Here is a 17,393-nt window from a genome sequence, read left to right on the forward strand (position 1 = left end):
TCCCTCCCTCCCTTTTCCCCCATCAGGAAAGGATACTAAATGTTGTGTTTGTTGGCGCCATCCGAAATTGTTACTGAAATTGTTAGCTGAATTGTCAAGCCTATTTTAATCTTAGTTTTTAAGGTTAAACTCTTGTGTCTATTTTTGGAAATCTTGTTCCCAGCCTGGAGCCCTGTTTACAGGGGACGGCGGGTTATAAATTGCATGAAATAAAAAAAATGATGATAATGATAATTTCAATACCCGGATATCTTCAGGTGCCACCTGGACATTGGCCACCCTAAGGCATTTCAGTCACAAAACTAGGCCCGAAGCCAGACGGATAAGGATAAAAATAGTCATTATCATCGTGCGGTCTGTGTTGCTACCACCTGTTCTATTATTAAACTAAGGGCTCTGGAGATGTCTTTTTTTAAAAAAAGAGAGAGAATATTCTTACATTTTCTTCTTGGAAGGGGCCACACCAGTTCTCTTCTGAAGAGAGGCCTTGACTACTGCCCAGACCAGCCTCTCCTGCATTTAGGCTGACCTGCCACGTTTGGGGGCGAGGCCTGCTTCCCTTCTCCTGCCAAGGCCTTGACCTACGAAGTAATGCAAAGAGTCCCTGGTATGCTGGGCAGGAGAGGAGGGGCACCGTATGCTTCAGTCCTATTAGCTGGGAGTGGTCTGGGAGCTGGAGATCTCCTGAGATTACACCTCATCTCCAAGTGACAGAGCTCAGTTCCCCCGGAGAAAATGGCCACTTCGGAAGGTGGACTCTGTGGCATGATACCCCATTGACGTCCCTCTCCTCACCAAGCCCCGGCCTCCTCAGGCTCCACCCCCCAAAAAATCTCCATTTCCCAACCTGGAGCTGGCAACCCTATTTGCCCGCATTTCAACCTAACTTGGTTCCTTTACAGTCACACCCACTCCTTAGGGTTGGCAGAGGATCCCCCGGTCTTTGGGGCTCCAATCCACTGCCGGCCAACTGGCCAGCGGGGGAAGCCCCACCCCCGAGCAAGGACGTCAGTGTGCCACATCCCTGTCACCATGACGTCACCCAGAAGTGACGTCATCGCGTTGCTGACACTGGGGGTGACACTCTAGTTTTTGGGAAAGCTCTATGGTTTTGAGGGCCGCTTTCTCCAGGATGAAGTCACTTCTAGACTCAAGGGATCCCTCTTTTCCCCCCCAGACCATCCCAAACCTGTCTGCTTTCAAATCCACCTCCCTTCATGTCACCGACCCCCAAAACAGAGAAGAGTCTTTCCCAGGGGTCATTTCGTAGAAATTCATGTCCCCGACCCCCAAAACGGAAGAATCTTTCCCAGGGGTCATTTCGTAGTAAAAGTGGTGCAGGAGCTCATTAGCATAACTTATTTGCATATGCCACACCCCCTGCCATCACCAGACGTGTGTCAGAAGGCAACACACACCGCTCAGGCTACACTGGGCAAATGCAGATCTGTCCTTGCACAGGTGCCACTGGACTGTTTTGGACCTGGGGGGGCTCTGCAGCTTACCTGGCTGCTTCTTGCTCTGACTGAGGGCTGCTGGGAGCAGGGGGTGGGGCTTGTTGCATGTGCCCGCCTCCTGGGCTCTTTACTGCTGGAGATTTGCTCCTGTGCGCTCCTGCAGGAAATGACCCCCAGTCTTTCCTCAGCTGTAACCGGTGTCCGTTTAAATCCTGGTTAAAGACCTCCCTGCGATTATGGAATTCTAATCTGGCGATTATTTGTGCTGTAATAAATCTGTCAGTCTTTGAGGCACCGCAGAACTCGTGTTTGTGTCTCAAGAACGACGGCAGTTGTAGCACCCCACTAAAAATGCATTCCGCCACGCAGCCTGTGACCCCTTTCCAGTGAATTCACGTGTTTTTAATGTTAAAAAAATAATAAAAGTAAAAGAAAGCGCTGTCTCAGGAAATGATATGTTATTTTCTGCAAACCCGTTTTATGCTGCTCAGAAATTAATAGGACTGAAGGGAGGAAAATTGTACTTTACTTGGATAAAGAGCTTGGGCCGGCCGTGGCGGTGAACTATCCGGGATGAGGGAGCCTCTTTGGTATAAAATGAATAGAGGGATGATGGATGGAATATCGGTAGAACCATACAGAGTAACGTGTCAAGTCATGCAGCATCCTGTATAGACGAACTGATGGGGAAACGGATGGAGGAAGAAAGGCATGGAGATGGGGCAAGAGATGGAAAGAGGAAGCCGATTTAGAACGAGCGGAAAGAAGTATGATCGACAGAAGGCGTGCCCGTGCTCTGCCTTCTGTTTTGATACGTTCCTCCTGCCCCCTAATCCTTCTGTGCCTACTTCTTTTGCAGCCCATGGGAACTGGGGGAGCTGGGGGAACTGGGGGGCCTGCTCTGCCACTTGCACCCCCGAAGGTCCAGGCCCGAAGCCCAATAAGCAGCGTCGTCGTCAGTGCAACAACCCTGCGCCTTCCAGTAACCCACCTGGCAACCGCTGTCCGGGAGACGACCAAGAGTCCCAAGCGTGTGCTGGACTGCCCTTCTGTCCACGTAAGAGGGAAAATGCCTCATAATCTCCCCCGCCCCACTAAATCCTATGTGGTGATGACACCCTGTACCTTTTCGAGGATGACAAGGGGGTGGGGAGATCAGTGGGACCTGTGGGGGAGGGAACTTGCACCTGCCCCACTGATTAACTTCTTTCTCCCCTTCCCGCCCCCCTTGCCCCTTTCAGTGCCTTTCCAGGGCAAACGCCTCCCTTTCTGCTGGGGTTGCTAGGCAACCACATGATGCCAGCCGTGATCTCGTGAGGTTTTTCACTATCTCAGGTGGCATTTTCCACCTTCGGGGCAGATTTTAAGCCCTCAACTTAAAAAAGAATTCTGGATTTTCCTCCAAACCTAGGTGTTCCCCGGGTTTGTAGAAACATTTCCCCATATCTGTGCCTACCCAGCTGTGTGGATTTTTTTGTGTGTGCTCATGCCTGGAAGTCATGGCCACCTCTGGTGACTCCTACTGGTGTATAGAGGACATTCAGAGAAGTGGCTTGATAGCCTGCCTCTGCCTCCCAGCCGTGGTATTCTTTGGAGGTCTCCCATCCAAATACTTGCCAGGGTCGGCCCTACTTAGCTTCTGAGATCTGACGAGATCAGGCTTGCCTGGGCTATCCAGGTCAGGGCCTGTGCGGATTTTCTGATCTGCACACTAGTGGCCAGGTTAAGAATTAGATGCATGGATGGCCCCAGTTTCCTCTCTGTGCTCAGAACCAGTGAGATGGTGACTTCCAGAACAAAACGGTCCAGAAGCAACGTGTTACTGTTGCCCTGTGCCATCTAGTTTCAGAATGAAAAGCCCAGTTTAGACAACATCCTCAAATCAATTTATCTTCGTTCCATACTGTATAGGGAATGGCACATCTTTAGAGAGGTGGAAAGTCTGGATGTGATTCTGTGATGCCCTCGCCTGAGACAGTCTTTGTAGTTTCATCCATATCACTCTTTCTCTGTCTGTGTTGTCCCCCCCAGAGGACGGCAACTGGGGCACCTGGAAGCCGTTCAGTGACTGCTCAGTGACCTGTGCGGTTGGCCGGCGACTGGAGAAGCGTCTGTGTGACAGCCCCGCACCAAAGTATGGAGGGCAACCCTGCCGTGCGTCAGACACTCGTAGTTTTGCCTGCAACACCGGGGTGCCCTGCCCAGGTAAAGTAGAACAAGCTGGAAGGCAGAAGGAAGCCTATCATGAGTGAGTACCCTGGGCCGTGAGCCCAGAAACTGGCCTGTCTGGGCTGCTTCCTCTTGTCGGTTCTTCCAACCACCACTGCAACCCTGACTTTTCCCAGAAGACAGCCAGTTTCTGTTAACAACTTCTGGACTTCCTTCCAGGGCTAACGTTGCCCCTGTTTCAGTGGGCTTTTGAATCCCTTTATAAAGTCCGTAAGGAGAGAAATATGAACAGGATGGTCCATTCCCCCTACTTTTCACACCCTGAACTCTTGTGGGGCTTCTTTCATTTTTACTCTCCTCACAGGTGTCACCTAGGAGGCTATGGGGGCCTGCCCCCCTCAGGAATGGCACCTGTGGGGCTTCTTTCATATTTACCCTCCTCACAGATGTTACCTAGGGGGCGCTATGGAGGCCTGACCCCCTCAGGAATGGCACCTGTGGGGTTTCTTTCATATTTACTCTCCTCACAAGTGTAGTTGGGGGGAGGCACTATGGAGGCCTTCCCCCCCCTAAAAAAAGGGCACATGTGGGCCTTCTAGCATATTTACTCTCCTCACAGGTGTCACTGTGAGGGAGGCTATGGGGGCCTGGCCCCCTCAGAAATATTTCTGGGAACCCTTCCTGAATTATCCAACTTCACTTTTTAAGAAGTGTGTCCCCAGTCTTTTTACTTACAGTAGAAAAGAGCCAGAGTTCAGTAGCACCTTAAAGACTTAACAGAATTTTCAGCAGGGGAAGCGCTTTCGTGAGTCACAAGGCTCACTTCTTATCTGAAGAAGTGAGTAGTGACTAGAGATGTAAAATTTTCGGAAATTTTGAAGCTCGGAAAAAAACCCGTTTTTTTTCGGGGGGAAACTGAAATTTTTGGAAAATATATTAGCATTTCTTTTGCTATATTAGCATTTCTTTTGTCTTTTCTAGATTGAAAGTCATTCGGTTACCTTAGGAACATAAAATAGGACTATGGACATTTTTACTTGGCATGAAATTATCACAACTAGCATATTAAAAATATAGTATATCCAAACAATTATTACAAACAGAATACCCACCCACATGCAAACACAAAACTGAACCCTTTTTATTTTCTTCTGACAATAGCACCTCCTAAAGGAAGAAATGCATCTTGTTCTTGCATTGGAGAGTTCTGCTTGTAACCTAGGACTTGCTTGTCCTCAGTGCACAGAAATTAGATCAATCTGATACCATATATATATATATATATAATGATTTGGAAAATATTTGAACACCTTGTCTTAAAATATTTTATTCATCATGTTAAAATAAAACATTCCATAATCAATTTTTTTCCTTTCCTTTTCTTTTTTCAATTTTTCAGAAAAAAACAAAAAAGGCTTTTTCCGGGTTTTTTCCGGGCCTTCACATCTCTAGCAGTGACTCATGAAAGCTCATTCCCTGCCGCAAATTCTGTTAGTCTCTTAAGTGCTAGTGGACTTGTGTTCTTTCCTGCTGCTACAGACAGACTAACATTGCTACCCAACTTTTTATTTACATAATTTTTTTTTAAAAAAAAGATAGGTAGTATTCTGCTCAGTCAGAGGGTAAACCTGTTCCTACATACCTGTATTCTGCCCCCTAAGGTTATCGGCAAGGGCTTGGTACTGATATTTGGAACGTATTCTTAATTGTGTTAAAATCTTTGTTTTATTTTGAATTTAAATTTTGAATTGTCAAGGACAGCATAATTAATATAATTTCAGGTGGGTAGCCATGCTGGTCTGAGGCAGGAGAGTAGGAACTTGAATTTCATGAAGGGAGCGTTGAGTCTCACAAGCTTGTACCCTGGAAATCTAGCTGGTCTTTAAAAGGTGCTACTGCCCTGGACTCTTGCTCTCATAATTCAGTGTCATGAATTGAAACATATCGGGGTGGAGAGGACGGCAGCAGACCTGAGTTTTCAAATGGGGGATGCTGCCAAATCGGTAAAGAAGCATCAGGCAAGATGGTGTGTCTTTGTGTTGTTGACAACACCAGTGTGGTGCAGCGGTTAAGAGCGGCAGACTCTAATCTGGGAGAACCAGGCTTGATTCCCCCACTCCTCCTCCATGCGAAGCCTGCTGGGTGACCTTGGGCCAGTCACCAGTTCTCTCAGAACTCTCTCAGCCCCATCTGCCTCTCAAGGTGCCTCTCGTGGGGAGAGGAATGGAAGACAATTGTAACCCGCTCTGAGACTCCTTAAGGTAGGGAAAAGAGAGGTATAAAAACCTACTTCTTCTTTTCCTGGCTGTTTTTATTCAAGCAGGGCTCATTGCTCATCAAAGTCTGGCTGGGAGGAGAGGACGGGAGGGGGGGCAGAGGGAGAAATGCACACACACCCTTCCTCCTCCTCCTTCCCTATTTGAAATTCCCTCCAAACCCATACTGTTGCTTTACCGGCATTTTGGTACAACTCTCATTTGAAGACACAAGTCTACAACTATGAGCCCACATTAGTACTGTAAGCATAGCCCTTAGATGGGTGTAACTTGGTTGTGACATCCAATGCTCCCTCTAAGCTGTGGAGACTTGTGAGCAAAAATTCTACTTTGTGAGCTACTGGCATTAAAATTGTGAGCGAGCGATTTGGCCGCTGCATCAATTAGTTTGCTCTGGAGCCATCCTTTCCTGAGCTAAGGCAAAAATGTGTGAGCTGGAGGCTAAAAAACTGTGGAGCTCGCTCACACTAACTCAGCTTAGAGGGAATACTGGTGACGTCTGCCACAAGTCGGGTGGAAGATTCTCCGATCAAAGGGAGGGGCTGTGGCTCAGTGGCAGAGCCTCTGCTTGGCATGCAGAAGTTCCCAGGTTCAAGCCCCAGCTTCTCCAGTTAAAAGGACCAGGCAGGAGGTGATGTGAAAGATCTCAGCCTGGGACCCTGGAAATCTGCTGCCAATACTGATCTTGACGGACCAAGGCCTGAGTCAGTATAAAGCAGCTTCATGCGTCACATCAAGAAACTAACATTCTCAAGTACTCCAGGGCCAGATTTGGCTTAGGAGCACAGCCGTGGGGGGACCCTACATGTTCTGACCGCAGCAGCATCCCCTACCCGACCAGTGGCAGATATCGTGTCCAGTTTGGCCCTAAGTCGAGGGGCTTAGAAGGGTGTAACTCAACTTGGGATTGCTCCATAGGGCCTGTTGCTCCTTTCTTGCCACACCTAGTCATGGTCTTGCCATGGCATCGGTCCGTGTCCATAATCCACGTCCGCGTTACTCATGCAACAAAAAAAGTGGCTTATTCCGGAGAGTCACATCTGGTGTTGGGTTGCGTAAGTGTCTTGGAGGTCCATTGCAAACAAACTGTGCACAGCTGCCTCTCCTCTGATATCCTGGAGCAGAGATGTCGAACTCATTTGTTACGAGGGCCGGACCTGACATAAATGTCTGTCGGGCCGGGCCATGTGTGCCATAAAATGTCATGTCCAATTAATTCCGCTGAATTTTTATATCCATCTGACCACTGTCTCTCCGCTCTGGAGTGGCCATTGAATCTGATCCTGGTTTTTTTTTTACACTCTGCACAGTGGATGGACATTGGACCGAGTGGACCGAGTGGACCCCCTGCAGCAGGCACACCTTCACAGGGAAGATCGAGTGCCGCGAGATCCCTGGATTTCAGAGGAGGACCAGAAAGTGCGTTGACCGGGCCCACGACGGGAAGCGCTGCCCTGGGGAATTAAACGAAATGAGAAACTGCTACAGTATAAATATGTGCACCTGTGAGTATTTGGGGATTGGGGGGGGCAAGGCCGTGATGAAAATAGTGTTTTGGCCCCGAAGTATGTTTGAAAAGTGAAACTTCAAAAAGGCCATTTATGTCATGGCCAGGGTTTTTTTTGTGGTTACTGCCCCCCCCCCCGAGAAACTGAGATCTCAATTTAGGAAAAACAAGAAGCGGGGACCCGCGATACTTGCGGTGGGGGGGAGAAGGAGCTCCACAAGGAGGAGGAAGAAGCAGCTGCAGGCGAGCCTTCTCCCCCGCCTACCCCCTGCACTGATGTCAAGGCCCAGGTTTGCCAATCCTTCTCCCCCCCCCCAACCTCCCCAGCACTGACGGCAAGGCCCGCGCAGCTCCCAGCCGCTGGGCCTGCTGAGCCTTCTCCCACCCCCCGGCATCGGCGGCGAGGCCTGAGCGGCTCCCAAGGAATGCTTTTACTTTTGGGGAGATTTAAATATCCCCCATATATTTTTTTTCAATTTTTAGATTTTTCTGCACACCTGTGGACTGCCCCAAGTGTGCAGGAAAATCTCTCTGCCCCCCAAGTGCCCCCGATGTGCGGATTTAGATATCCGCACGGAGGGGGCAACTTGGCTATTAGATAAGGGACTCGTATTGGAACACTTAGTACTGTAGTGTGGAAGGAAAGGAAATATGAACCTGATGACCTGACTGCTATGGGGGGAGGAAAGGGATGCTGGCTAATTTTAGGGTTGCCAATCTCCAGGTGGAGCCTGGAGTTCTCCCAGAATTCCAACTGATCTCCAGGCAACAGAGATCAGCTCCCCCGGAGAATAAGGCTGTTTTGAAAGGTTGGCTCTATGGTATTATAGCCAGCTGAGCCCCCTCCCCTCCCCAAATCCCACGCTTCTCAAGCTTCACCCCCAAATCTCCAGGACTTGGCATCCCTACCTGCCTGCCACCAACCCAAACGATCAAGAACCAGAAAAGCGGAGGTATCTGCATATATAAGCACAAAATATATAAATCCAGTAAATTCTAAACTAAATATATAAATGTCCTTTAATTGAAAAAGTGTGACGAAAAAAATTGCAGTATAAACTCTCATGTTGTCAATCAGAAGAAAAAAAGATCAAACATGTTTTGACAAAGCTGTCTTTACCAGCAGTCAAGTATATAATGTTGAAAGATAAAGATACAGATAATTCTATGTTGAAAATTCAAGTGAAACATTCAAAGTATTTCATGCAATGTTCTCGAGGTTGAACCTTCAATAATATAAATTGTGCATATCTTTTTGGGCTGTGCCCAAAGAGTGTTCTTTTGAAAGCTAGTTTACAATAACCACAACTTCATTAATCTATTCACTTGGTGTTTTAGAAAAGGTGCTTACAGAATTCTGGGTCTCTGAAGACGTAAAATCTCTTGGCGAAACTACTTTGTCAATTAGAAGCGTATCAGTTCAATTAATGGTTAAAAGTAGCTTCAAGATTGGTAAAAATTCAGCAGGCACAAGCCCATACCCCATGCTGAAAAGTAAACATTACAGAATGGGCTAAGTCAGATCACTGCTAAGAGCATCAGAAGAGCCCTGCTGGATCAGGCCAGTGGTCCATCTAGTCCAGCATCCTGTGTCACACAGTGGCCGACCAGTTCCTCTGGAGGGCCGACAACAGGGCAGAGAGGCTGAGGCCTTCATAAGAACATCAGAAGAACGTTGCTGGATCAGACCAGTGATCCCTCTAGTCCAGCATCCTGTCTCACACAGTGGCTAACCAGTTCCTCTGGATGGCCAAGGCCTTCATAAGAACATCAGAAGAGCCCTGCTGGATCAGGCCAGTGGTCCCTCTAGTCCAGCATCCTGTCTCACACAGTGGCTGACCAGTTACTGTGCAGGGCCAACAAACAGAGCATAGAGGCCGAGGCCTTCCCCTGATGTTGCGTCCTGTCTCTGGTATTCAGAGGTTTACTGCTTCTGAATGCGGAAGTCCCCATGTGAAATTATGGAGTCTAGGACTGAGCCCTGCAGGAAAACTTAGCCCTGTAGGTTTACAGCAGAAGCTGGACGTACATCATTCTGATTGGCTGATGCCCATGCCATCACCGGGAACATCCGGGGACCCTCAATCTTGAAGCAGTTTTGCACTTTTTAATGGCAACTTTCCTTTTTGTAAATAATCAAGGCAGGGAATACATGGATAATTGGTCTGATGTGTGTATGGTCTCTCTCAGTGCCAGGCATCTGGACGGACTGGAGTCCTTGGGGTCTGTGTGAGCCGGCTTGTGGGGAGAACCCAATGAGATCTCGCAAAAGGGAGTGCAAAGCTGTCTACCCTGATTACTCGTAAGTGAAATGGGGGGACTGGGGGGAGGGGACCAGGAGGCCAAGCCCCCCGCCTCTCTGCTACCTTCACACCCCCTCCCTGCCCATCTGCCCCTCCTCCACCACACACCTGGGGATCCTTCCCCTGCTTGCTTCTGAGCAATGCTCCCTGAAAACCAGGGGTGGCCAAACTGTGGCTCGGGAGCCTCACGCAGCTCTTTCACACATATTGTGTGGCTCCCGGCAGGGTGGCTGGGGAAGCTAAACATCCTTAGCAAACAAATATCATTAGACAAATAAATATCATCAGGGGTCATTTCGTAGAAAAAGAGGTGCAGGACCTCATTAGCATAACTTATTTGCGTCAGAAGGCAACACCCACCACTCAGGCTCCACTGGACTCTTTTGGATTGCTAGCTACTGGGGGGGGGGGACGTGCAGATCTGACTTCGCAGAGGAGGGAGACCTTGTACCTGAATAAGACTTGGTCTTAAAAATCCCACTGGACTGTTTTGGACCGGGGGGGCGGGGGGAGCTCTGCAACTTACCTGGCTGCTTCTTGCTCTGACTGAGGGCTGCTGAGAGCAGGGGGTGGGGCTTGTTGCATGTGCCCGCCCCCTGGGCTCTTTACTGCCGGAGCTCCGCTCCTGTGCGCTCCTGCAGGAAATGACCCCCGAATATCATTATCAATATCGCTTTTACTGCTTTTTGGTATTATTTTTGGGAGTCTCATTTAATGTCAATAAAAAGCAACTTTGCATATTTCCCAGTAAAAATGTGTAATATTTGTTCATGTCTTGTGGCTCTCAAACATCTGACATTTATTCTGTGTGGCTTTCGCGTTAAACAAGTTTGGCCGCCCCTGCTCTAAGCTGTGGAAGTCTTGTGAGCAAAATTCTACGTTGTGAGCTACTGGCATTAAGGTTGTGAGCGAGCGATTTGGCTACTGCATAAATTAGTTAGCTCTGGAGCAGTGCTCCCTCTAAGCTGAGTTAGTGTGAGCCAGCTCACAGTTTTTTAGCCTCCAGCTCACAGATTTTTGTCTTCGCTCAGGAAGGAATGGCTCAAGAGCAAACTAATTTATTTGGCCTGACCCATCCATATGTTCTTAAAGCCGCTGGTGGACCTCCTGATGGTATCTGGATTTTGGCCAGTGTGTGACACAGAGTGTTGGACTGGATGGGCCACTGGCCTGATCCAACGTTGGCGTCTCTTATGTTCTTATGGTCTCCTTTACCTCCCCTGATGATGCTAGGCAAAGCATGGTTGAGAAACGAGGCTCACAAGTGAGCAGGCGGGTAAGGGAAGTGTGTCTGATCAGCAGCAGGACAGGAAGTGGGGGGGGGACGATGACACAGTGGCAGTGGGCCCCACCAGAAGTGTGGGGCCTTGGCAGTTGCCCCACCTTGGCTATGCTGACGCCAAGCCTACTGCTCAGCACCGAAAGGAAAGGGCTTTCGGCAAAAGTGGCTTAGGGCTCCTAGGAGGGCCAGAATGACAAAAGAGATGAGTCAGCATGCTCCGGCGGTCCTTATTGGCCCTTCCCGTCTCAAAACAAACTGATTTTCCAGTCTGATTGCTGCTGCAAGGCACATAAGTGGTTCCCTGCAGAGATGGCAGTGGAGAGAGGGATGCCGTTGTGCGTCCCTGGAGAGTTGTACCTGGCAGCAGCGTTCAGATGAAAACTAGAACTTCTGACTGCAGCCGTTCCCCCATCTCCATCCCTTGAATTTTCTTCCTTGGATTCACCTTGCCTGAATCGGCCCAGCCTGGGTGCAGAAGGAGGAGGAGGAGGAGGAGGAGAAGAAGAGTAGTAGTAGTAGTTTGGATTTATACCCCATCCTACCCAAAGGAGTCTCAGAGTGGCTTACAGTCTCCTTTCCCTTCCCCTCCCCACAACAGACACCCTGTGAGGTAGGTGGGGCTGAGAGAGCTCTCTCAAGAACTGCCCTTGAGAGAACAGCTCAGAAAGAACTTATGACCGACCCAAGGTCACCCAGCAGCTGCATGTGGAGGCGTGGGGAATCAAACCCGGTTCTCCCAAATTAGAGACCGCGTTCCGAACCACTACATCAAACTGGCTTAGTCCTCAGCTGGTGGTCTGTGGCTTCCCCCTTCCCCATACCGGTATTCCGCCCACACCTGCCTTTTCCCCAGACACGAAGTTGGCCAGCAGTGAAGGAGAACAGGCCTCTCGAGCACAAACAGCTGTAGGGTTGTCAACTCTGGGTTGGTAAATTTCTGGAGGTTTGGGTTTGGAGCCTGGGGTTTAGGGAGTGGAGGGACCTCAGTGGGGCATAATGCCATTGAGCAAGGAAGGGTGTGAGTGCGGGGGCACCAGAAGAGAAGAGGAGGGTTGCCAGGTCCCTCCTGGCCACTGGTGGGGGACGGAGGTAGGGTTGCTTTTGGCAGTCATTGACACAGCAACAAACCTGGATTAAAGCACAGGTTTATTTAGGAACTAACATACTTGATAGTAAAGAGGAGAGGCAGAGACAAGGTCCCAGCATCTCTAGCTGAGAGAGAGGGAGAAACTAAGTATGGCACTTCCGAGAAGAAGGGGGAAATTGCCTTGAGAGTAGCAATCTGGAGACAGAGAAGGAAGGACACTGAACAGGAGAGAAGGTGCTGACCTGACTGTCCTACCTAATTGTCTTCTTGCTGCCCCCTGCAAGGTCTTCTCCTCTTCTTCTTTGTACTCCAGACATGGCCTTTTCCCTACACTTGCCAGATCCAGGCTGGGAAATGCCTGGAGATTTGTGGATGGAGCTTGGGGGAGGACAGGGGCCTCAGTGGGGTACAATGCCACCCTCCAAAGCATCCATTTCCTCCGGGGGAACTGATCTCTGCAGTCTGGAAATGAGATGTCATTTGGAGGGATCCCCAGGAGGTTGGCATCCCTAGAGGAGATGTGTGGGTGGGGAATCGGCAATGGTGGGCCTTGCCAGGAGCCCTGGCAGCTGCCCTTGCCACAGGGTACGATGACACCGGCCCTGGCGGCTGGCGGAAGGGAATGGAATGTCTGCATCGGGCTGGAGTGGGGAAGGGGAAGGAGGGATTGGTCCTTGTCCCTTCGGGAGTGGGGTGGGGGCTGTGTTCTCAGCAAAGGGAAATGACTGGGGGAGGGCAGATGGAACCTGGTTGGATTTGGTAAGCTCGGGGAGGGAGATCTGTGGCTTTAATGTTCCCCCCCCTGGTCTGCAGGATGGACATTCAAGCCGCTGCCGGCTCTTCGAAGGTGTTCAACACCAGCTTCTGGGGGAAGCCCTGGCCCAAGTGCGAACCTCTGGAAGGGCAGAGGCTGCGGCTGGTGGAAACGGTGCCCTGTCAGAATGTGCTGCCTTGTTCAGGTGAGGAGGAGGTGGGAGGGCGAGACTTCCGGGGAGGAGGACAGCTTGGTGCGTAGGGTGTTCGTCTTAGGGTTGGGGGGTGGGCAGGGTGCTCCATCTCCGGAGCTTCCGGCGGTCTAGGGCAGCGTCCCAGGCAGGCCAGCAATGGGTCCTGGAAGCCCACTTTGTGCTAAACCTTTGAACTGGCCACTGGCCACTGCTCATTGACGAGATCCGAGTCTGGTGGCGCCTTAAAGACCAACATGATCTCTGGGGTATAAGGCCTTTGATAGTCAACACTCCCTTCGTCAGGTACCTGTATCAGTACATGGGATCCTGGAGGCCTGCTTTCAGGTGTGTGACTAGCCTGCCAGTTTTCTCCATGTGTGGAACACACGCTGCTGCTAGGGTTACCGGGTCCCTCCCCAGGCCACTGGCAGGGGGTGGGGAGGGGGTAGGATCGCCAGATCTAGGTTGGGAAATTCCTGGAGATTTTGCGAGGGGAGGGACCAGGCCCGTAGCCAGGATTTTGTGGCTTGTGGGGCACTTTTTTTTTTTCTGGTGGGGCTGAAGCTCTCAGTGCTGCAAGAAAAGCCGTTTAGCCAGTAGAAAGCGGTGGCCAGGATAGATCTCTAAATTGCAAGCTGTCAGCCACTTTAGATGACAGTTCTCAGCTGCTGCAAGTTAATCGCTTCTGCCAGCCTAAGCAACAATTCTGAGAACAAACCGGCAGGTGGGGGTCATGAAAGCTAACACTTGGGCAGAAAAACTCTCTGAAAGGAGACCGGTTTCTTGACACAGAGTTAGAGGGGATCCTAGAGGTCACCTGCTCCAACTTAGCTCAGTGCGGGAATTAGCCAACTACAGCTTCCCACTGTGCTTAAAGGAGCGCACACTTTTAAAAATGTTTTAAAATAAAAAAAGCATTTACAGGAGAGATTCTTGTGGGGCTGTCCCTTTAAGGACAGGGGCAGAGCCCCTAAAAGCCCCACTGTAGCTTGGGGATGGAACCTGGGGAGGACAGGGACCTCAGTGGGGTACCGTGCCACAGAGTCCACCCCACGAAGCATCCATTTTCTCCAGGGGAGCTGATCTCTGTGGTCTGGAGATGAGCTGTAATTCCGGGGGATACCCAGGTCACACCTGGAGGTTGGCATCCCTAGCTGCTTCCAACCCTGGCCAGGCCTCAGCATGATAGGATTCATTATGACCCTGCCTTCCTGACAACCCGCCACCCCCTCCCAAATTGTTAATAGCCCTCCTGTTAAGCCACAGTGCGGGGAGACCATAGGAAACAGAGTAGGGTGTCGCTACAGTGCCCGTTGCCTCTCTCCTGCTCGCAGAAACCTTAGATCCAACCCTAAAGCACTTTCCTGGGCTAACCCCCTACCCCTCTCCCCTTTACTTATGTCATTTCTGTGTTTTTCCCCAGACTGATTTTGCAGGAGGAAATCTTGTGGATTTTCAGCACGGGATACAAGAAGTGAAGGATGCTGCACAACCAGTATTTTTGCTTCCTGTGGCTTTCGTAGATTGCCCCATAACTTCCTTCCTCTTACTGAAATGGGCACCCTGGGGCACATCGTCCCCATCTGAATCATCAGTGTATTAAATTGTGTATAATGTACCGGATCGGTGTGTCTCTTTGGCGGGAGAGGTCTAGCCTCTAACAGCTTGTTGTGTTCTGGAAGACATGAGGTTTAGTATCCCCCGTTTCCAGCTCTTCGAACCCTCCTCCAGTACCCTCTCTATCGTACTATTCAAGGTTGGGGCCAGAATGGCTGCTTTCTGTTCACCGAGCCTGAAACCTCACCACTTACAGCCGGAGTCTCCAACGTGGTGGTACCTATGGGGACCGTGGTGCCTGCCAACATGATTCCTGGCACCATCCAGGCATTTTAGAAAGTGGGCAGGGCTGAGTGAGGCTTTTCCCCAACAGGGCTGCTGATTAGCTATGCAGATTGGAAAATATCCTGTCAAAAAGAGCTTCTGCCTGAAATATTGAAGAGGGGCTATTAGAGTTTTATATATATATATTTATAAACTTGCTCCCTGACATTTTGTGATTGGCCCCACCTGCTGTGGCAGCCACCTTGGGATTGGCCCAACCTTCTGTGGCAGCCATTTTGTGATTGGCTCCACTTCCTGTGGCAGCCACCTTGGGATTGTGCCCATCACCTGGAGTCAGAATTCCAAAGGTGTCCATGGGCTCAAAAAGGTTGGGGACCCGACTTAGAGTGACAGGGCAATCGCACTGTATCCCCATCCTGCTGAGATATAAGGGCAGAAGAGCTTGAATACGTTTCATCTAGCCTCAGAAATCAGAGTTGTGTCGTGAGCAAGTATCAGACTAGGACCTGGGAGACCCCGGTTCAAATCCCCAGTAGGTGACCTTGGGTCAGCCATTCTCTCTTCTCACCAACCTCACTGGGCAGTCGTCGTAGAGAAGATAAAATGGAGGCAGGGAGAACAATGTCGTAAGCCGCGCTGGGTCCCCATTTAAGAGAAAAGCAGGCTATAAATTTCAAAATAAATATTTCAAAATGGCAGAAGGGATTTTCTCAACTGCTCCTTCCTCCCAACCCCTGGGCAATGTTCCCGCTAAGCTGTGGAGTCTTGTGAGCAAAAATTCTACTTTGTGAGCTGCTGGCATTAAAGTTGTGAGTGAGTGATTTGGCTGCTGCATGAATTAGCTTGCTCTGGAGCCCTCCTTCCTGAGCCAAGACAAAAATGTGTGAGCCGGAGGCTAAAGAACTGCGAGCTGGCTCACACTGACTCAGCTTAGAGGGAACACTGCCCCTGGGTACTTCCTCAGCCCTCCTCAGCCTGTAATGCCCTCTAGCAGCATCTTTATTCCAGCTAGTAAAGCAGTGGAATGGGGCTACTGATGGACAAGGCAGGCATTTCTGTATATTCAGGAGAACTGCCCAGGCATGAGTCTGACTAGGGGGACTGTGACGGAACAGGCTTGCTTTGACTTGTAGACCCTGCTCTGCCCACCCGTCCTTGCTGTTGCCATCTCCTGGCAGGGCTTACTTCTCCCTTCCACTAGGGTAACTCGCTGCCACCACCAGGGGTCTTTTTGTAGAAAAAGAGCTGCCAGAGCTCATTGGCATAACATTAGCATATGCCACACCCCCTGACATCACCGGAAGTGTGTCATAAGGCCACACACACCCTGACATCACCAGAACCTCTTGATGACTGTTTTTTGTTTCTTGTCCTTGGCCCTTTCGGTCTGTTGGTTACGGAGGCTAAAAAACTGTGAGCTGGCTCACACTAACTCAGCTTAGAGGGAACACTGCCCCTGGGTACTTCCTCAGCCCTCCTCAGCCTGTAATGCCCTCTAGCAGCATCTTTATTCCAGCTAGTAAAGCAGTGGAATGGGGCTACTGATGGACAAGGCAGGCATTTCTGTATATTCAGGAGAACTGCCCAGGCATGAGTCTGACTAGGGGGACTGTGACGGAACAGGCTTGCTTTGACTTGTAGACCCTGCTCTGCCCACCCGTCCTTGCTGTTGCCATCTCCTGGCAGGGCTTACTTCTTCTTTCCACTAGGGTAACTCGCTGCCACCACCAGGGGTCTTTTTGTAGAAAAAGAGCTGCCAGAGCTCATTGGCATAACATTAGCATATGCCACACACCCTGACATCACCGGAGGTGTGTCATAAGGCCACACACCCTTGACATCACCGGAAGTGTGTCATAAGGCCACACACACCCTGACATCACCAGAACCTCTTGATGACTGTTTTTTGTTTCTTGTCCTTGGCCCTTTCGGTCTGTTGGTTATGGTCCAGCTCCTCCTCTTCCTATCACATGACTCTGATATCACATCCCGGGATGCTCCTTTGTGAGCGGCTGGCATTAAAGCTATGAGTGAGCAATTTGGCTACTGCATAAATTAGTTTGCTCTGGAGGCATCTTTCCTGAATTAAGACAAAAATGTATGAGCCGGAGGCTAAAAAACTGTTAGCTAGCTTGCACTTAGAGGAAACACTGGACAAAACCCAGGTGCCCTCAGGAGGTCCACCAGCAGGGCCAAAACTCCAGGAGCCCTCCCACTCTTGCCCCCCAAGCACCAAGAATGCAGAGCATCACTATGCCAGACATAAGAACATAAGAGAAGCCATGTTGGATCAGGCTAGTGGCCCATCCAGTCCAACACTCTGGGTGCGTTCAGACGGGGGATTTACAACGGTTAGGGTGCCGGTTCCAACCGGCGTACTTACGGGCGTTCACACGGCGAACATCTGCCTCCCGTCCCTAACCGTTGTAAATCCCTTTAAACCGTTGCACTCTGCCACTAGGTTCCTAGTGGTGGTAAACTGAGTGCAACGGTTGAAAACGGTGCACCCCGGCGTCTGATCGC

The 17,393-nt window shown here is 50.2% G+C and overlaps 1 protein-coding gene across 1 annotated transcript in view; it reads left to right on the forward strand.

The window, feature by feature from the left end:
• The window catches only part of CFP (complement factor properdin), a 33,376-nt gene extending 18,731 nt beyond the window's left edge, over positions 1-14,645 (forward strand). Inside the window, exons 6-11 of the mRNA XM_015427356.1 lie at positions 2,317-2,514; positions 3,489-3,662; positions 7,213-7,407; positions 9,600-9,711; positions 12,895-13,040; positions 14,452-14,645. Coding sequence (XP_015282842.1) covers positions 2,317-2,514; positions 3,489-3,662; positions 7,213-7,407; positions 9,600-9,711; positions 12,895-13,040; positions 14,452-14,456 — 830 coding nt within the window. The 3' untranslated portion in view covers positions 14,457-14,645. The remainder of the gene's footprint in view (positions 1-2,316; positions 2,515-3,488; positions 3,663-7,212; positions 7,408-9,599; positions 9,712-12,894; positions 13,041-14,451) is intronic.
• The last annotated feature ends 2,748 nt before the right edge of the window (positions 14,646-17,393 follow it).

The sequence above is a fragment of the Gekko japonicus genome, unplaced genomic scaffold, assembly GCF_001447785.1.
Source record: "Gekko japonicus isolate JY-2015 unplaced genomic scaffold, Gekko_japonicus_V1.1 scaffold1919, whole genome shotgun sequence".
In the NCBI taxonomy this organism is placed as follows: Eukaryota; Metazoa; Chordata; class Lepidosauria; order Squamata; family Gekkonidae; genus Gekko; species Gekko japonicus.